General features: G+C 49.5%; 3 protein-coding genes across 3 annotated transcripts in view; 1 reads left to right on the top strand and 2 right to left on the bottom strand.

Annotated features, from left to right (window-relative positions):
• Positions 1–3,628: 3,628 nt before the first annotated feature.
• On the bottom strand, positions 3,629–9,180 carry LOC311322501 (beta-crystallin B1-like; the record flags this gene model as incomplete). The annotated part of the gene is made up of 6 exons (XM_084454574.1): positions 9,153–9,180; positions 8,417–8,520; positions 5,863–5,981; positions 5,273–5,405; positions 4,733–4,875; positions 3,629–3,800 (listed from the first exon to the last, which is right to left on the bottom strand). The coding sequence occupies exons 2-6, from the start codon at positions 8,510–8,512 to the stop codon at positions 3,629–3,631; spliced, it is 663 nt and encodes a 220-aa protein (XP_084310700.1). The 5' UTR covers positions 8,513–8,520; positions 9,153–9,180.
• A 3,241-nt stretch (positions 9,181–12,421) lies between these two features.
• On the top strand, positions 12,422–15,057 carry LOC311322499 (beta-crystallin A1-like; the record flags this gene model as incomplete). Its single annotated transcript, XM_084454572.1, has 5 exons — positions 12,422–12,496; positions 12,656–12,774; positions 13,112–13,253; positions 14,028–14,170; positions 14,910–15,057. 5 exons carry the CDS (start codon positions 12,422–12,424, stop codon positions 15,055–15,057), a joined length of 627 nt encoding a protein of 208 aa, XP_084310698.1.
• A 3,208-nt stretch (positions 15,058–18,265) lies between these two features.
• unc93b1 (unc-93 homolog B1, TLR signaling regulator) overlaps positions 18,266–20,882 on the bottom strand; it is a gene marked incomplete at its 3' end in the record, with an annotated part of 4,183 nt that continues 1,566 nt past the window's right edge. Inside the window, exons 4-6 of the mRNA XM_084454689.1 lie at positions 20,821–20,879; positions 19,219–19,464; positions 18,266–18,493 (exon numbers count right to left, since the gene is read on the bottom strand). Of these exons, the coding sequence (XP_084310815.1) occupies positions 18,266–18,493; positions 19,219–19,464; positions 20,821–20,879 (533 nt within the window). The remainder of the gene's footprint in view (positions 18,494–19,218; positions 19,465–20,820; positions 20,880–20,882) is intronic.

The raw sequence follows: 20,882 nt of genomic DNA, 5'->3' as shown, positions 1-20,882 counted from the left end.
CGTCCCCCAGGCCCCGTCGGAAGGCGCTGTACAGGGCAGACTCGTTCCAGGAGCAACGGGCAGCGAGGATGCGGAACTCCGTGGCGTAGTCCGCTACTGAGCTGGAACCCTGGGTGAGGGCGGAGAGAGCAGCGTCCGCGTCCTGTCCGTGGACGTCGTGGTCGAACACAGTCCTGAATTCAGCCACGAAGGCAGTGTAGTCCTGCATGTAGGCAGCTGCGCCCTCGCGACCCGCCATGACCCAACGGCGAGCCCGTCCCGTGGTTAGGTTAGCGATGTAGGCTATGCGAGCTGACGCAGTGGAGTACATGCTTGGCTGGAGATCAAACACGTACTCACACTGCATGAGGAACTCCCGGCAGAGGGTGAATGTCCCGTCGTAGGGGGCCGGGGAGGCGAGATGGGGCTCCCGGTTTGGTGGAGCGGTGGGGTTCAGGAACGGAGCCAGGCGGGCACTGAGCGCGGTGACCTGGTCGGACAGGGTGCTGACCAGAGTAGCGAGTCCCCTCAGTCGCTCGTCCTGGGCTTGCTGTTGGCCGGATACCTGCGGCAGTTGCTCAGCTTGGGTCTGTTGGAGGGCTTGGAGTGGTCCGGGAGGTGCAGGTCTCTCCTCCATGTTGGCTGGGTCAAAACTGGCCAGATCTTACTGTGAGGGTTCGGTTTGGGACCCAGGCGCAACAGGAAAGGAGGAGGCAAGGAACGGTAAAGCCCGGAGGGGCGATTAAATAAGATCACAAAGGGGGATGTGGTAGTCGTACAGCCGCTGGTCAGGCAGGAGCGTGGTAGTCGTACAGGCGATGGTCAGGCAGGAGCGGGGTTGTCGTACAGGCGATGGTCAGGCAGGAGCGGGGTTGTCGTACAGGCGATGGACAGGCAGGAGCGGGGTTGTCGTACAGGCGATGGTCAGGCAGGAGCGGGGTTGTCGTACAGGCGATGGTCAGGCAGGAGCGGGGTAATCGTACAGGCGTGGGTCAGGCAGAAACTGGAGAGATGAGGAGGGGAGGCAGGGTGAGTGAGAGTAATCACAAACGGGGAACGGGAAAAAACACTACAAAATACGGGTAAGGAGATTGTAGGCTAGGCTATACTTTACCACAAGAGTTTATGGTAAGATCTGGCGATGAGTGGAGTGTAGACCAGGTTCTTGTAGAGGTTGAAGGTGATTGCAGAACGAGGGACAGGTGTGGTGATGATAATTGGAAACCGGTGAGTAGAGCCGCGCCCGCGTCATCGTCGGAGACGAGCGCGCCGTTCTTGTCTTTGCGCACGGGCCGATGTGCTGGGCATGTCGGGATCCGACTCTTCGTCACCGGAGAGGGAGGAGACTGCCGAGTCCGCGGAGCTGGCCGGAGACGGGGAACGCCCGGCAGTGGGGGGAAACTCCGGAGAGCCAGAGCGTCGCATGCCTGGGCCGATGCGACGTGCGGTAGAGCGCGTAGGACGCCCCGAGCGCGCAGCGAGCCCAGAGGGGAGAGAGGGAGGCGGTTGTGGAGGCGAGGGCATGCGAGCCGTAACATCTACAGTCGTTTTAACTGCGGACATATGATCAATTGAGGTGACTCAGTCACCCAACTCATGTCATATGAATAATTTAGGGACGTGTGTGTGTGTGTGTGTATGTGTGTGTGTGCGTGTGTGTGTGTGTGTGTGTGTGTGTGTGTGTGTGTACAGGAGGGCACTGGAATGCATTGACAAGGCAGGCTGCTGGCTACTCCTTAGTTATCTTAATGAACACGAAATCACGTCACACTAAGCACATGGGCGATGTCATAGGCACCGTTTGTAGTCAAATAAACACCCATGTAACCTGGAAGATGTCTTGTTTGGAGGTCTTCCTTTCAGCTGTGTGCCCTTAAGAGTTGGTACCATGTCCATGCCAGGTAGCCTCTCAGTTATGTTATATATTTAGTGGACCTTCAGGCTAGGGTAACTATCGTAGCCCTCCTGTGGACAATATTGAGCCTGCTGACAGCAGTCAAGGGGTGTGTCCCAATAATCCAAAATTGGCACCACCCCTTGATCACTACTTACTCCAGGGTCCCGACTGTAGTTATATGGTGGTGGAAGCCATTATTTGAAACAGCACGACACAGTTTGAGTTCATGAAAAATCACAAAAAAGGTTAAAAAAAATTACAAAAAAAGACACCAAAAAATGGGTTCTTTGATCTAGTAGCAATTTGTACCGAATGCCTCTCATGTTGTCTCTTTAAACCAGATATTTTCTTATTCCAGATACTCATATCTTGCAGTCACAGTGCAATCATCGCCGCTACTATAGTGAAACTACAATGATCTGTGTGGCAGCTACCATGTCCCTTAAAGCGGAACAGAAATGAAAATACAAGTTACGGTGATATAACGTGTTATCAGTCTTATTCATGTTCCAATACTCAAAACTGCCAAAGTAGTTATGAGGGAGAAAACCGTTAGATATGTTTGTTGTTTTGTTCCTAGAGCGCGGCCATCTTGTCTGTGACGTCACTGGAATGGTACGCTCAACTTCACAGCTACAATTGTAAATAGTGGAACTGATTTTACCGCTATGGCGTCTGAAAAACCCTAACCTTAACCTAACCCTAACCTTAACCTAACCCTAACCCTAACCCTAACCCTAACCCTAACCCTAACCCTAACCCTAACCTTAACCTTAACCTAACCCTAATCCTAATCCTAACCCTAACCCTAACCTTAACCTTAACCTTAACCTAACCCTAACCTTAACCTAACCCTAACCCTAACCCTAACCCTAACCCTAACCCTAACCCTAACCCTAACCTTAACCTAACCCTAACCCTAACCCTAACCCTAACCCTAACCCTAACCCTAACCCTAACCTTAACCTTAACCTAACCCTAACCCTAACCCTAACCCTAACCCTAACCCTAACCTTAACCTTAACCTTAACCTAACCCTAATCCTAATCCTAATCCTAACCTTAACCCCACCCACCTGGATGGAACTACTGTGCACAGCATCATGACCACGGAGACTGAGCAGGTTATGAGTGTCTTTATTAGGGTTCAGGTTGAAGAGGAAGGGAGTCAGGTGTCTGATTGACTTTGTGGGTAAGATTGTGATTGGCTGCCAGAGAGAGAGAGAGAGAGAGAGAGAGAGGGAGGGGGGGGGGGGACTCCAACCCCAGCAGCGGCCCCAAAAGGGGAGATGCATAGGATGAAGGGATAGTGTATTAGAGGGGGGAAATGGAGAGAGGGGAGGAGAGGGTTAAAATACATTTTAAACAGTGATAAAGGGGCAGAGAGAGAGAGAGGGAGAAAAAAAATAAAGAAAGAATATCTATTAATTAACCAGATCTTAATGATGGGTTGTTTTTCATAGTTCCTTTATTTAGGTTGTCGGCTTCTCAGTCCCAGTCAAAGCAGCCGCAGCTGTCCTCCTCCCCACCAGATGGCGCCGTTCCAGAAATATATCCCCTCGGTGAACACCCGTCCCCCTCCCCAGCCCTCTCCCTCCCTCCCTCCGTAAGATTTATCCACGGCGAGGCTTCGGAGGGCGAACAGGAGGGCGTCGGAAGATGGCGCCTAGTCCTCCTTCGCCCGCCCCCCCCCTCCTTCTCTCCCCTCCCCTCCGCTCGCTCTCTTCCTCGGCCCGCCGCCGCCACCTGCCGCTCACTTGCTGGCCGTGACGTAGCAGCCGTGGGGGTGCCACTGCATGTCGCGGACGCGCCTGACGGACTGGAACTGGGGCTGGCGGGCGCCGTACTCGTTGAAGTGACGGTACTCGCCCTTCTCCAGCAGGTACTGGCTGCCACGGTAGCCGGGGAACTGGTACCCCACCCAGCTGTGGAGGAGACGGGAGGGAGGGAGGGGGAGAGAGAAGGGAGGGAGGGAGGGATGGAGAGAAGGGAGGGAGGGAGGGATGGAGAGAAAGGGAGAGAGAAAGGGGGGGGGGGTTGAGAGACACAAAAGAGACGGTGAGAGGTATGAAAACAAAGTGGTGGGTGGAGGGGGGGGGGGGGGGCGGTTCAGGAAGGTGGGATGAAAACAGGAGAGAGACCAGATCAGAGAGAGAGATGAAAACAGGAGAGAGAGCAGATCAGAGAGAGAGATGAAAACAGGAGAGAGACCAGATCAGAGAGAGAGATGAAAACAGGAGAGAGACCAGATCAGAGAGAGAGATGAAAACAGGAGAGAGCAGATCAGAGAGAGAGATGAAAACAGGAGAGCAGATCAGAGAGAGAGATGAAAACAGGAGAGAGCAGATCAGAGAGAGAGATGAAAACAGGAGAGAGCAGATCAGAGAGAGAGATGAAAACAGGAGAGAGCAGATCAGAGAGAGAGATGAAAACAGGAGAGAGCAGATCAGAGAGAGAGAGCCAGAGGGGGCTGAGCAACACGATGGGGGCGAGAGACGAGGAGCCCCGATCCGACGGTTCCGCGTTTTTTTTCCGTTACCAGCGGGGGGGGTATAAAAAGACTAGACTATGAATACACCTTGTGACTCCGTCCGCGGTCATGTGGGTGTTCAGTTGTGATTTTGGTATCTTCGGTTCTCTATGTTGTAGCTTAGGGAAGATAGCCGACCGCGTGTTTTGATTAGGTCTCCGTCATCATCGTAAAAGCTCGTCATTTCCTGATCCGTCTCTTTCGTCTGGGCCAGGGATGGGTCGGTCGTGGGCCAGGGATGGGTCGGTCGTGGGCCAGGGATGGGTCGGTCGTGGTGTGGGTGAAAGGGGGGGGGGGGGCCCTGTTGCTACGGCGAGGGCCACTCACGTTCCACAGCTGACCATGATGCTGCCGACCCTGTCGGTGAAGCCGTAGGCGAACAGGCTGGGGACGTCGTCGTCCATGATCTCCATCTTGCGGCCCTTGTACTCTCCCACCTCGTACAGGCAGATCTTGTGCTTCTCGGGGTCCTGGGACGGAAAGAGAGAGAGAGAGAGAGAGAGAGAGAGAGAGAGAGAGCAGTCCATCAGCTCCTGGATGGATGGATGGATGGATGGATGGATGGATGGATGGATGGATGGATGGATGGATGGATGGATGGATGGATGAATCGATGGATGAATCGATGGATGGATGGATGGATGGATGGATGGATGGATGGATGGATGGATGGATGGATGGATGGAAGGATGGAAGGATGGAAGGATGGATGGGACAGACAGACAGACAGACAGACAGACAGACAGACAGACAGACAGACAGACAGACAGACAGACAGACAGACAGACAGATAGATAGATAGATAGATAGATAGATAGATAGATAGATAGATAGATAGATAGATAGATAGATAGATAGATAGTTTACCATGCGGACGGGCCTGAAGGAGAGCAGGTAGTCGTTCCTCTGACAGTTGCTCCAGGAGTCCCAGCGGGGGTACTCCCCCTTCTCCAGGATGTACATCTCTCCACAGAAGTTCATCTGCTCATAGCCCACGAAACTGAGTCATGGAGGGAGGGAGGGATGGAGGGAGGGATGGAGGGAGGGATGGATGGATGGAGAGAGGGATGGATGGATGGAGAGAGGGATGGATGGATGGAGGGAGGGAGGGAGGGAGGGAGGGAGGGAGGGAGGGAGGGAGGGAGGGAGGGAGGGAGGGATGGATGGATGGAGGGAGGGAGGGATGGAGGGATGGAGGGATGGAGGGACGGATGGATGGATGGATGGATGGATGGATGGAGAGAGGGATGGATGGATGGAGAGAGGTATGGATAGATGGAGGGAGGGATGGATGGATGGAGAGAGGGATGGGTGAGAGAGAAAAGGAATATAGGAAGCGGGGGGGGGGAGACAGAGAAAGGGGCCGTGACTTTTTGTTCAGTGCTTGCTGTTCAACCCATGTTGAGGTGGGGGGGGCTACCCATGTTGAGGTGGGGGGGGCTGTGGTCGATACTCACGGTCCGCATTCGACGCGCAGGGAGCGCACTCTGTCCATGCCCATCTCACACACGTTCATGCACTCGTTAGTGATCTCGATACAGCGACCCTGGAAGTTCTCCTGGTCAAACACAAACATCTGGAACAAGGGAGGGAGGGGAAGGGATGGAGGGATGGAGGGATGGGGAGGAGTAGAGCTTTTAAGATTCGGAGATTTTGTAGAGTTTGACAAGAAACTAGCACAACAGTTGCCTTCAAATGTACAGGACATGAACTACAGAACCCCTAAAGTATCATTGACAGCTGGTATCATAGTGAGAAGTAGTAGTTTGCCTACTTAGGCAATGACTGGATAGTTATGATCTTACGTGCAAGTAGTATTATCTAGTGATCATTATGTGTCAGCCTCATTCTGTAGACTTAAGGGCCATTTGACCCCCGAACGGCACTATAAGTAGAGAAAAGTGGTCAAGTGTTAATCCCAAAGTGAAAAAAGATCAGATAACTTTCCATCCTGAAGATGGTCACATGAGATTAGAGTCATGTGGACGATGTGTGGAGACATGGCGTGAAGCAACAAGATGGATGATCTCCCATAATACCCAACGCTGGATATGATGATTAGTGAGTGCATGTTGGTGGTACATTTGAGTGTTTTTGACCAACATGTGCCTGATAGGCATAATGCACTGTAACCGTCAGGCACTGTAGCAGGTCACAGGGGTCAGCAGTCTCATCTCCACCAGACCTGAAGAGCCCAGGTTCACACAGAACAGGTTTAGAGACCTCGCTGTCTTTAACTCACATTAAAATGGTTCACATTAAAGGGGATGTCCATATGAGACATGAGCAGTCATTAAGCGTTCCAAGCTAATAAGTAAGTAAGTAAATAAGTAAGTAAGTAAGTAAGTAAGTAAGTAAGTAAGTAAGTAAGTAAGTAAGTTAGTAAATAAGTAAATAAATAAGTAAGCAAATAAATAAATAAATAAATAAGTAGGTAAGTAAGTAAGTAAGTAAGCAAGTAGGTAAATAAGTAAATAAATAAATAAGTACATTTTATTCATATACTGTAGCACCTTTCACAGAGAGTCACTAAGTGCTTCACAAATCATCAATAAATAAAAACAATGGCCAAAAGCTACAATAATCAGTCTGACAAGTCTTTCTCTAATCCTCATGCTGTATGTTCTTTTCATTACAACACAGGTTAGAAGTTCTGTACGCTGTTATTCAAACGCTCTACATCGCAGCGTGGGCTGACATCCACGTCTGCCTAGAACCAAATGTTGTCATTCTACTCTGTTAGTCAGGAAAGATGTGCAGCCACAGATGAAGCCGAGCTGTTTAGTAGCTCACTGCTTCAGTACACCGCCATGCTGAGTGGGTCTGAGGACTTGCCTTACTAGTTAGAATCACCATGTTTATCAGGAAAAATGTAAATGAGTTAGACAACTGGTTGACAAAGAGCTCAATAACAGCTCAGCGAGCTAATGCTATTGAACATCCAGGGCTATGACGTGGCAATTATTCAAATGTCACTTTATATTATCGTTCAAGGTAATGATAAACTTCAATAAATTGGCAGAGCAAGGTTTGCCCGCATATCCTCGTGGATTTGACAAAGCAGGGTTTGAACCCATGTCCTTATGATAAAGTTCAGACATTGGCAGAGCAAGGGTTGAACCCAAGTATGTACTCATGACTTTGGCAGAGAAAGGTTTGAACCCATGTCCAAAGCAAATTCTTCATATGTGTGAAAACCTACCTGGTCCGAATCAACCTGATTTTAATTCTAAACTTCAGACATTGACAGACAAGGTTTGAACCCATATCCTCATGGCTTTCTCACAGGAGTGACATAGGCACGTTCCTAATGCTCGTTTGTTCATTTTATCAAACACCATCCCAGAGTAGCTAAGTAGCTAAATAGTGCTAAAGATACCCAGCAATGGTAAGATAAGTAAGATACTGTATTACAGAGATTTTAATAGACATTGACTTGGCTACAAAGTGTAGCCTACTGTACTTTTCTAGCGTTTTTTATTGTAGCCACCCACATGCATATCTATGGCAACTGGCAGCTTTGGACCGGAGGCAGGAAAAGAGGAAAGTGTGAACTCAAGTGTTGGAAAACGTGTCAAAAAGCTAAATGATTATCTAAAATGTTTATTTGTGTGTGTGTGTGTAATTTCTTTGGCGAGAACAGTACATGGGTGTGTGTGTATATGCATGTATGTGTGTATGTGTGTGTGTGTGTGTGTGTGCACATGCGTGCGTGTGTGCGTGCATGTTTGTGTATGTGTGTATGTGTGCGTGCATGCGTGCCTGTGAGTGTGTGTGTGTGTGTGCGTGTGTGTGCGTGCCTGCATGTGTGTGTGTATGCATGCCTGTGTGTGAGTGTGAGTGCGTGTGTGTGTGTGTGGGTGTGTGTGTGTATGCATGCCTTGCATGCCTGTGTGTGTGTGTGCCTGCATGCATGTGTGTATGCATGCCTGTGCATGCGTGTGTGTGTGTGTGTGTGTGTGTGTGTGTGTGTGTGTGTGTGTGTGTGTGTGTGTGTGTGTGTGAGCGTACCTTGTAGGACATCATGCCCATCTCAGACCTCTTGCCCTGAGCGGCCTTCCCATCGGTCTGGCAGGCAGCCTTAGACTTCTCTCCTCCTGTAGACATGATGATGACTGGACCCCGCCGAGGAGGAGAGAGGAGGGAGGAAGAGGAGAAGAATGGAGGAGGAAAAAAAGAGGAAAAGAAAACAATTCAGAACACTGTAGGTTATCGTTTCCGGCGTGTACTCCAAACAAGAATATGACCCCTTTTCTGACCCAGAACTTAGATGTTTACATAAACAGTGTCCATTTGAATGGACCAAGCACCAGATATCAGCGGCCATCTTTGACACTGTATAATAATTCCAAACTGTGTGGCCAAGTTCATCCCAGAGTTTTGCATTACTCCATAGATCTGGGAGGAGGAAAATCTACATACTGTAGAATTACAAAACGTCTGTTTCCAAAGTTAAATGCCGAATCTTCTCGAACTATGAAATAACTACCAAACTTTACGAATTTATTGTCAGATAATTTCAACGTTTTTTTTTTTTTTTGCAAAGACAATGACTTTTTTTTCCGACGATGAATTTTTTTCCCCCTTTGTTTACTACAGTGGGCCTTAACTGTCCCCTCAATTTTACATTCGACTTGATCCAAACATAATTTTTTAATTAAATTCCTTACCACCTCCATGCTTTTTATCTCTCCCTTTGTCTGTCTGTCTTTGTAAGTGTGTGTGTGTGTGTGTGTGTGTGTCTTACCTGTGGCAGTGTGTGCGTAGGGGAGCAGACAGGGCTGTGTGAGGGTCTCTCTCTGTGTGTGAGTGCGGTGGGGCCCCTCTGCTTTTATACGCTGGCGTCCAGAACGCAGGGATTACACGCTCACAAGCAAACCTGCTGAGCTCACACACCAGGAAGAATAGAAACCCCCCATCATCACAGAGAGAGAGAGGGAGGGAGAGAGACATACCGAGAGAGAAGAGAGAGAGAGGGAGGGAGAGAGAGATACAGAGAGAGTAGAGAGAGGGGGAGGGAGAGAGAGATACAGAGAGAGAAGAGAGAGAGGGAGGGAGAGAGAGATACAGAGAGTGAAGAGAGAGAGAGGGAGGGAGGGAGGGAGAGAGAGATACAGAGAGAGAAGAGAAAGAGGGAGGGAGAGAGAGATACAGAGAGAGAAGAGAGAGAGGGAGGGAGAGAGAGATACAGAGAGTGAAGAGAGAGAGAGGAGAAGAGAGAGAGGGGGAGGGAGAGAGATATACAGAGAGATACAGAGAGAAGAGAGAGGGGGAGGGAGAGAGAGATACAGAGAGAGAAGAGAGAGGGGGAGAGAGAGAGATACAGAGAGAGAAGAGAGAGGGGGAGAGAGAGAGATACAGAGAGATACAGTACATAGAGAGAAGAGAGAGAGGGAGGGAGAGAAAGATACAGAGAGAAGAGTGGGAGGGAGAGAGATACAGAGAGAGGGAGAGATACAGAGAGAGAGGAGAGAGGGGGAGGTAATGTAATGCAATGCTTGAACTGGCAGATGATCTCAAGGTTCCTCATGTTTAATCAACGTATAGGAGCTCAAATTGTTATTCTTTCACTTGAGCTCTAGATGATGCTCTTAGTCTTAGAAGAGAGATGCACTTGTGAGTTGTGGCAAGTAGTAGTACTGTACACTGACCACCTATGTTATATGCAATTAGTGTAAGTCGCTTTGGATAAATCGTCTGCTAAATGAAAGTAATGTAATGTAAATTAGTAGTTTAGTGGGTTAGAGATGTGATGTTCTCAGAACATTTTAATGGGCTTTAATGAATTTCAATTCAACCACAAAGACAGGGAGGTGTATAGCTAATATATATGTGTATTCAATATGTGCAGTGCTAGTAATTGTGCTAGTAAAAAAACTAAATTAAACTATATGCTAAATTCGATACAAATGCATACCAAATATCCTGTGTATCTGAAACATAGTTTATTGATGAATCAAACCAGAAGGTTCAACTGCGTAAGAATGGCAGCCATTTTGGATCAGTGGGATCAGCATTGTGACCAGTTGCAGGGGGGTCAGAGAGAGACCTTTGAAATGGTGGTTGGCTAGGTGGTTGATGCCTGGTGAAACTACAGTACCACTTCCAGCTACTGGAACAGCTAACAGTGGCTACATTATTCTATATACAGTACAGGAGCCAGTCTCTTTCCTACACCACAGTAAACATGAAAAAATCAAGAACCCATTTTGTTATACCTGTAACCTTATCAGTTATTATCAGTTATTTAGTTAGGACATAATTATGAAAAGACAATAGCTGCATATCACTGTATTCCACTTCATTCACCTCACCTTCACCTCACTATGCTGGCTGGTGTTACCTGGGATACTGAACATGAACTTGGAACCTAAGGCCAGTTAGACAGAGGTGTGTGTGTGTGTGTGTGTGTGTGTGTGTGTGTGTGTGTGTGTGTGTGTGTGTGTGTGTGTGTGTGTGTGGTGGACAATCTGGAGTTTTTCGGCAGACTGTGGCCCTTTCAAATGATCCAGCTCAAAGATCAAGGGTCAATGAGGTAAGCAGATCCGTGGGTGGGGTGCGGTGGGGAGGGTTGGGCATGGGGTGCTGAACGGTAACCTTGACAACAGTGAAGTCATTGTCACTTTGGGTTTGTGTAAACAGGTGGCAGCTCTTCTCATGGGCAGATCATTACCATCATCATCAATGCTATAATTCTCTTTAATAAGGACGTCAAACTGACAATTTGGCCGAATGTGCCATCAACTGAGACTCAGTTTTGAGGCTTTCACGTGATAAGAAACCGACATACTAAACTGGATTGAGATAGTCAGAGCTTTGTTAGAAATCATGTTATGCACATACAGTAAGTCCCCGTTTCATTGGAAACTTATTAACACCTAAAATTAGTCAGACAATACCGTATTATTCCATCGTTTCTTCAACTGTGGAATCTATATAACGCACAGGAGCTTTCCTAATTGATCGCCACAGTAGGGGCTAAATCCTCCTCATTCTCCGCCTGGAGCCCGGGCCATTGTTGCGCTACACGATAGCACTGCTGACCTGTACGAATATAACGGTGCTGGCCCCCCCGCGGGCCCCCCATTCACTCCGCACGGGCCCGCGCACTGCCTCTGGTCCCGGTGCATTCACTCGGGCTCGCGCACTGCCTCTGGTCACGGTGCATTCACCGGGAGCTCTACGGTATGATGTGCTGAGTCGACAGGGAGCACGCTGTCCTTGTTGTAGTATAGGGAACAAAAAGAGCAAGAGGGGCGAGGGGTCAAGCCCGGCGCGCGCACACACACTTTTACGCACGGACGAAGGACGGCACGCGCGTATAGATGGTTTCTACCTTTTCTCCAATGTGCGCGCGCGCTCGCTCACGAGCAAGCCACCTGCGTATTGACCAACACGCACACGCACGCACTGTGTTGCCGGTGGTCACGCGCCAGCAAATTGTGGACGCCGGTATAAAACGGTGGCGCCAGATTCTCACTAAAGTCTATGAGAAAAGGATTGGCGCGTGAGAGAGAGAGACGGTCCAGGTAAGCTCGCGGGGGAACCGAACACGCTCGAGTGGATTTACGGCTTCACATTTGGCAACGTTTTGCTGAAAGTTTTGGAAAGTTTTGCTGAAAGTTTTGGATAGCCTGTTTATCACCACTACTTACGTTGACATTTCATTCAAACTCTTGAAAACTACTACCTGGATTGTATTTGCTAATAACTGTATTTCATTGAAAATACTGTTTATCATGAGCAGTTTTAAAAAAGTTTCTAAAAGATTGAAGAAGACTGGTTTCTCATTTGTAAAGAATGAGCTGGGGAGTGCATGGCAGCCTACTTTATCTGGACCTTTTTTCCGCCCGGGGATGCCAGATGATATTCAACATTACTGAGCATGCGCGATTGGTCACGGGGCCTCTTAATCGATAGCATCGCAATCTTCTGTAATGACAACAATATGTTGAATTCATATTTCTCATCCTCTCTCTCTCTCTCTCTCTCTCTCTCTCTCTCCTCTCTGAAGAAATGAATAGAGCTACTAAAACCCACATGACCTCCCCCATGTTCTTCCCTGGCATGGGTATGGCCCCTTTCTTCAAGGTGACTTTACACACACACACACACACACACACACACGCACGCACACGCACACACACACACACCCTCCTCTCTCAACACACACACATACACACGCCCACACCCTCCTCCTGCAACACACACACACACACAGACACCCTGACCTGTGTGTGTATCTCTTAGGTGACTGTGTTCGAGCAGGAACACTTCCAGGGCAAGTGCCAGGAGTTCACCCACGAGTGCTGTAACATCCACGACTGCGGCTTCGACTACATCCGCTCCATCAGGGTGGAGAGTGGAGCGTGAGTCACAACACCCTGTATGTCTGTGTGTGTGTGTGTGTGTGCGCGTCTGTGTGTGTGTGTGTGTATGTCTGTGTGTGTGTGTGTGTGTGTGTGTGTGTGTGTGTGCGTATGTGTGCGCGCGCGTATCCATGTATGTGTGTGTGCGTGCGTGTGGTTTGTGTGTGTTCCAGCCAACATATGGTGCACCGCCAACATATGACCACTAGGGTGCGACATCAAAACCTACTATGAAAGTACATCTCTCAACTTTTCCCTTCTCCATCCAGTCTTATATAACACCCTCCCTCCCCTGTCCCTCCCTCCCTCCCTCCCTCCCCCTCTGCCCCGTGTGTAGCTGGGTGGGCTTCGAGCACCATGACTTCCAGGGGCAGCAGTTCGTCCTGGAGAGGGGCGAGTACCCCCACTGGGACTCCTTCAGCGGATCCCTGTCCTACCACGTGGAGCGCCTCATGTCCTTCCGCCCCATCTACTGCGGCGTGAGTGCCCAAGGAGCGCGTGTGTGTGTTTGTGTGTATGTGGATGTGCGCTTGTGTGTGTGTGTGTGTGCTTGTGTGTGTGTGTGGGCTGCTGTGTGTAGGTGTGTGAGAGACAGAAGAGTGGGAGGAAAGCACAGACTGAGTTTGAGAAATACTGCATTGGGGTGTGTGTGTGTGTGTGTGAGAGAGAGAGAGAGAGAGAGAGAGAGAGAGATCGAAGAGAGTACAGACTGAGTGTGTGTGTTTGTGTTTTGTGTGTGTGTGTGTGTGTGGGCTGCTGTGTGTGTGTGTGTGTCAGAGAGAGAGAGAGAGAGACAGAAGAGTTGGAGGAAAGCAGAGTTTGAGAAATACTGCATTGGTGTGTGTGTGTGTGTAGGTGTGTGAGATATGGAAGAGAGCACAGACTGAGTGTGTGTGTGTGTGTGTGTTGGGGAGGAGGGGGGGCTGTGTGTACTGTACGTGTGTGAGATATGGAAGAGAGCACAGACTGAGTGTGTGTGTGTGTGTGTGTTGGGGAGGGGGGGGGGCTGTGTGTTCTGTAGGTGTGTGAGATATGGAAGAGAGCACAGACTGAGTGTGTGTGTGTGTGTGTGTTGGGGAGGGGGGGGGGCTGTGTGTACTGTACGTGTGTGAGAGACAGAATAGTTGGAGAAAAGCACAGACTGAGTTTGAGAAATACCGCACTGGTGTGAGTGTGTGTGTGTGTGTGTCCGTGTGTGTGTCCTATACATTAACCCCCCTCCGTGCCTGCCCCCCCCCCCCCCCCCCCCCCAGTCCCACCAGAGCAGCCGGATGATGATCTACGAGAGGGAGAACTTCCTGGGCCGCTGTGCGGAGGTGTGTGATGACTACCCCTCCCTGAGGGCCATGGGCTGGGCCATGCCTGAAGTGGGATCCATGCACGTGCAGTGTGGAGCGTGAGTCAATCTACTACGCACGCGCACACACACACACACACATAAACATACACACACACACACACACGAACACACACAAACACACAGACATACATACACACACACATAAACATACACACACACACACACACGAACACACACACACACAGACACATAAACATACACACACACACACACACACACGAACACACACACACAGACATACACACACAGACATACACACACACACACACACACATAAACATACACACACACATACACACACACGAACACACACACACAAACACACACACACAGACATACACACACACACACATGAACATACACACACACACACGAACACACACACACACAGACACAGACACGAACACACACACAAACATACACACACACATGAACATACACACACACACACACGAACACACACACACACACAAACATACACACACACATGAACATACACACAGACACAGACACGAACACACACACACACAAACATGAACACATGAACATACATACACACACAGACACAAACACACACAAACACACACAAACACACACACACACACACACGCAACAAGCTACTACCCCCCTTATCTCCTGTATTTTTCCGTTATTCTGTATCTAGCTTCCTTTTCTTTCCAACCCTGTAATCCCCACTGCTGAAATGCCAAATTTCAATAAAGTATCTATCTATCTAATAAACAATAAACAATAACACACTCTCTCATCCGCGCAGCTTCGTGTGCTACCAGTACCCCGGCTACAGGGGGCAGCAGTACATCATGGAGTGTGAGAGGCACAGCGGAGACTACCAGCACTGGAGGAACTGGGGGTCCCACTGCCAGACCCCCCAGATCCAGTCTATCCGCCGCATCCAGCACTGAGACCACCGTCGGACCGGACCGGAGCCCCCGACCCTGGACCACGTAGACCACAAGCAACCCCCCCCCCCCCCACAGTCAGGGCTGGTACACTCCAGCCAGCCGACCCCCCCCCGACCTCAGTCCCGTGTCACGGCCACGCCTCCTCATGTCCTGATACTCTAGACTGGACGCTCAGTACTAGGGGGTTACTTAGAGGCAGCAGAATAAAGGCAGCAGCATGACAAAGCTCATTCCAGGAACAACACTACAGTACGTGTGTGTGTGTGTGTGTGTGTGTGTGTGTGGTGGGTCGTTAGTGTAACGGTCCATCGGTAGGTAGGTAAACGTCAGGGACACTGGACCACTAGCAACACCAACAACAATAAGCAGAGGAGGGAGAGAGAGAGGAGAGGAAGAAGAGAGGAGGAAGAGGAGAGAGGAGGAAGAAGAGAGAGGAGGAAGAAAGGAGAGGAAAGAGAAAGCACCTCTGAACAATAAAGTCATGCTGACCTCAAACCTGTCTCCTGAGCTGTAACTCACCTGTGTGTGTGTGTGTGTTATTGTGTGTGCATGTGCATGTCTGTCTGTCCGTGAGAAAGAAAGAGAGACTTGAGAGTGCTTATAAATGTGTTTATTTGTATGACATTTATTCTACTATTTATAAATTAAATTGTGTGTGTGTGTCTGTGTGTCAGTGTCAAATATGTGTGTGAAAGCCAGAAGGTGGAACTGGTATTCAGCCTCTTCTACCTCTATCTCTGTGTAGACATCAACTTTCCAATTAAAACTTAGCTAGAGTTTCCATGGTGACACTTATTTCTGTTTTATAACAGCACACCCCCACACAGTAAAAGCAACAACAACATTATAAACATGAAAAAAACACAAATCAAATCGCATCAAAATGATCCCTGGTCACTGACCTTTCAATAGCAAACTTCAAATTATAATTACAAAATAGCACGATTGGTCAGAATAAATCATTATACAGTTTAACAGATAATTGAATCATTATGTAAAGCTGTTTCCTAAACTGTGACGCACTAGCTTGGAACCACAATGCAAAGCTTAGGTTTCACTTTCACAACCCAGTCAGTCAGACCAGATCACCTCCAATAGAAATGCTCCTGGACTGAATCCTAATCCTAGCGTGACCTGGAGATGAATGAGGTTTATCATTATGGATACACCCTTTTTCATTTACACCTGATTTGTGTACTTGCTTTTCTTCGCAAATAATGTGATGTATCATGACAAAACTCGATGGGAAATATTGTGTATATATCTCACAATATTTCCTATTGAGTTTTGGCATGATACATCACATTATTTGCGAAGAAAAGCAAGTGCAACAATCAGGTGTAAATGAAAAAGGGTGTATCCATCCATAATGATAAATGAGGCCCCAGGTCCAATCAGGGACAATGTAGGCGGGTTTAGTTTGACAGTTTAGTGGCAATATCCAATCAGGGACTCACATTTTGCATGACAAAACTTTGCTATTGACAGATAAACACAAGTGGTTTCAACACAGGCAAGTACTGGTGTATTTCAGCGAAATGAAAGCCAGGTTACACAATCAACATCATTCATATTCACATACAGTATATCATAGTACCACTTACAACAACATGAACTAGTCTGTTTGACACAACAATTAAATATGACATACACAAAACATACACAAAAAACACAACAAACTCAAACAACTTTTGAAATAGAAATACTTCCCCTATTCTACAACTAAAGTACCACAGTCTAGGAGAAGCTTCTAGAATGTACCGTTATTTGCGAGATTGCAGAAACCTGACAGGAAACAACTAATGTTTCGAAATACTGCTTCCCTTTTTCAAGTCAGTTATGATCTCATAATCTTTCGGGTCTTCTTTTCTGTACCACAGTAACTACTCAATGTCTGTCCTACTGTACTGTATATGCTGTGTGTGTGTGTGTGTGTGTGTGTATATAATATTTTATACTGTACCATGGCCAACCAAACGGCACAAATTAAGGTCCAGATTTAGTCAGACACAGATAAAGCTGTGTCAGCAAAACAGTAGTGACAGCTGACTTCAAAGTCCTTCAAGGCTGCAATTACTCTCAGTCACTTTGGATACATGTGTCTGATAAATGACCATGTCACGTCATGAAACAGTGCTAAATGACCATGTCACGTCATGAAACAGTGCTAAATGACCATGTCACGTCATGAAACAGTGCTAAATGACCTTGTCACGTCATGAAACAGTGCTAAATGACCATGTCACGTCATGAAACAGTGCTAAATGACCTTGTCACGTCATGAAACAGTGCTAAATGACCATGTCACGTCATGAAACAGTGCTAAATGACCATGTCACGTAATGTGTCTGCTAAATGACCATGTCACGTCATGTAAAACAGTGGCTGAATCCTCCTCATTAGTCCCCTCTCTGTTCTGAGTTCCTCCCTCCCTCCCTCCCTCCATCCCTCCATCCATCCATCCATCCATCCATCCATCCATCCCTCCATCATCCATCCATCCCTCCCTCCCTCCCTCCCTCCCTCCCTCCATCCATCCATCCATCACTCCCTTCATCATCCCTCCCTCCCTCCCTCCCTCCCTCCATCCATCCATCCCTCCATCCCTCCCTCCACCCATCCATCCATCCCTCCCTCCCTCCCTCCCTCCCTCCCTCCCTCCATCCCTCCCTCCCTCCCTCCCTCCCTCCCTCCATCCATCCATCCATCCATCCATCCATCCATCCATCCCTCCATCATCCATCCATCCCTCCCTCCCTCCCTCCCTCCCTCCCTCCCTCCCTCCCTCCCTCCCTCCCTCCCTCCCTCCATCCCTCCATCCATCCATCCATCCATCCATCCCTCCATCATCCATCCCTCCATCCATCCATCCATCCATCCATCCATCCATCCATCCATCCATCCCTCCATCCCTCCATCATCCATCCATCCCTCCCTCCCTCCCTCCCTCCCTCCATCCATCCATCCATCCATCCATCCCTCCATCATCCATCCATCCATCCATCCCTCCATCCATCCATCCATCCATCCATCCATCCATCCCTCCATCATCCATCCATCCCTCCCTCCCTCCCTCCCTCCCTCCATCCATCCATCCATCCATCCATCCATCCATCCATCCATCCATCCATCCCCTGCCGTCTCTCCTCCGTTGCCCTCTGCTTTTCCTCCTCCGCTCTCTTGTTCTCTCTCTCTCTCTCTCTCTCTGTTACAGTTCCTCTCTTTCTCCCGCGTGCTCGTACTCATCGTCCCGCCTCCGGCGCATACCCCTGGCCCCGCCCCTCCCGGCTTTCGGCGAATCGGATCCCTGCGAGCCCGGGTCTCCGCCCCAGTCCTCCCTAATGGCCCCTCCTTCCTCACCCTCCTCTTCCTCTCCGCTTCTCTCCGAGTCCGACTCGTCTGAGTTGTCCTCCTCCAAGTAGCGGTAGCCTTTGACCTGAGGAAGTGAAAGGACAGCAGGATGTGATGTCATCAGAGTTCCGCCCTGACAAAACGTTGCATAACAGTTACTGTTGACTACTACTGAAACAGAAGCGGCGGTGCGTCGAACATCCTGGGTCTTATGCAAGCGCAGCTATGGCAGCTGAGAAGACAAAGGGCGGGGCTTATTCATCCGTCTGCTGATTGGTTAACACCTCTGACACACCCACCAAACGACAGAAAAGCTACTTCAAAGCCCAGTGCACACAGTTTTCCGGAATCATGTCGTTCAACACGGAAGCCGTACAAATGTGGGAAGTTCGAAATTTCCCATCATGCAGCATTTCAAAATCGTGGTATTTGGCAGGGAAATCCCTTTGGAAATCTCGTGATATTTCAGACGGCTGTTATTTTGTTTATGTGATGCACCACCGGCAGGTGGCGTCTTTGAGCAGATTTAGCAGGCTGGGCTCAGTGTTTTTCTCCTATAGTCTATGAATGAAGACAAGCCTGATGATTGCATCATTAAATGTCACATTCTTTAATTTAAATGCTCTGTTGTAAAGCACTTGGAGCTGAATTTATCTGTATGACAGTGAGTGTTTTGATTGAACTCAGCCCAACCGAAGGTGAAGTGAATCTAGTCAGAGATAACGAGCTAGTGGGAGCACCTGGCCAACTCCACCTGCCCCTCGCGTACAGACAGACGAAGCTGGAGAGGATCTGAGCGTACAGACAGACAGAGCTGGAGAGGATCTGAGCGTACGGACAGACGGAGCTGGAGAGGATCTGAGCGTACGGACAGACGGAGCTGGAGAGGATCTGAGCGTACGGACAGACGGAGCTGGAGAGGATCTGAGCGTACGGACAGACGGAGCTGGAGAGGATCTGAGCGTACGGACAGACGGAGCTGGAGAGGATCTGAGCGTACGGACAGACGGAGCTGGAGAGGATCTGAGCGTACGGACAGACGGAGCTGGAGAGGATCTGAGCGTACGGACAGACGGAGCTGGAGAGGATCTGAGCGTGACGGGAGGAAAGGCAGCCTCCCAGGACCTTCTGAACTATCTCTCTCCCCCACACACATGTCCCACCTTCCCCCACCTTCCTCCCCTCTCCCCTAACGAGGTCCTCAACCTTGTTACATCCGCCCAACACCTAGACCCTGTCCCCTCTAGACCCTGTCCCCTCTAGACCCTGTCCTCTCTAGACCCTGTCCCCTCTAGACCCTGTCCCCTCTAGACCGTCCCCTCTAGACCCTGTCCCCTCTAGACCCTGTCCCCTCTAGACCCTGTCCCCTCTAGACCCTGTCCCCTCTAGACCCTGTCCCCTCTAGACCCTGTCCCCTCTAGCCCTGTCCCCTCTAGACCCTGTCCTCTCTAGACCCTGTCCTCTCTAGACCCTGTCCTCTCTAGACCCTGTCCCCTCTAGACCCTGTCCTCTCTAGACCCTGTCCTCTCTAGACCCTGTCCTCTCTAGACCCTGTCCCCTCTAGACCCTGTCCTCTCTAGACCGTCCCCTCTAGACCCTGTCCTCTCTAGACCCTGTCCTCTCTAGACCCTGTCCTCTCTAGACCCTGTCCCCTCTAGACCCTGTCCCCTCTAGACCCTGTCCCCTCTAGACCCTGTCCTCTCTAGACCCTGTCCCCTCTAGACCCTGTCCTCTCTAGACCCTGTCCCCTCTAGACCGTCCCCTCTAGCCCGTCCTCTCTAGACCCTGTCCCCTCTAGACCCTGTCCTCTCTAGACCCTGTCCTCTCTAGACCCTGTCCCCTCTAGACCCTGTCCCCTCTAGCCCATCCCCTCTAGACCCTGTCCCCTCTAGACCCTGTCCCCTCTAGACCCTGTCCTCTCTAGACCCTGTCCCTCTAGACCCTGTCCCCTCTAGACCCTGTCCTCTCTAGACCCTGTCCCCTCTAGACCCTGTCCCTCTAGACCCTGTCCTCTCTAGACCCTGTCCCCTCTAGACCGTCCCCTCTAGACCCTGTCCCCTCTAGACCGTCCCCTCTAGACCCTGTCCTCTCTAGACCGTCCCCTCTAGACCCTGTCCCCTCTAGACCCTGTCCCCTCCACTCTCCTTCAGTCTGTCGCTCTCGGCACAAATCACATCTGTTATACACTCTTGCAGATTCCTGCTCTAGAGCATCAGTAGGAGGCCTACACTGGCGTTTCCTACGTTAAATGCAATTATTGTAAGTCGCTTTCGATAAAAGCATCAGCTAAATTACTGTAATGTAATGTACTAATTGTCTTGCTATTTTGCATGAATTAAATACACACAAACACACACAAGAGAAATAAGGCTCATCTATAATCTGCATGGTGAACACATTGTGATTGGTTACCTTGTGTCGGGGCGGGGGATACGAGGCAGTCGGAAAGGAATCTTCTTGGCCAGGCGATGCTC

The sequence above is a fragment of the Borostomias antarcticus genome (assembly GCF_949987555.1).
Source record: "Borostomias antarcticus genome assembly, chromosome: 20".
In the NCBI taxonomy this organism is placed as follows: Eukaryota; Metazoa; Chordata; class Actinopteri; order Stomiiformes; family Stomiidae; genus Borostomias; species Borostomias antarcticus.
This window is presented reverse-complemented; position numbering and strand designations above follow the sequence as displayed.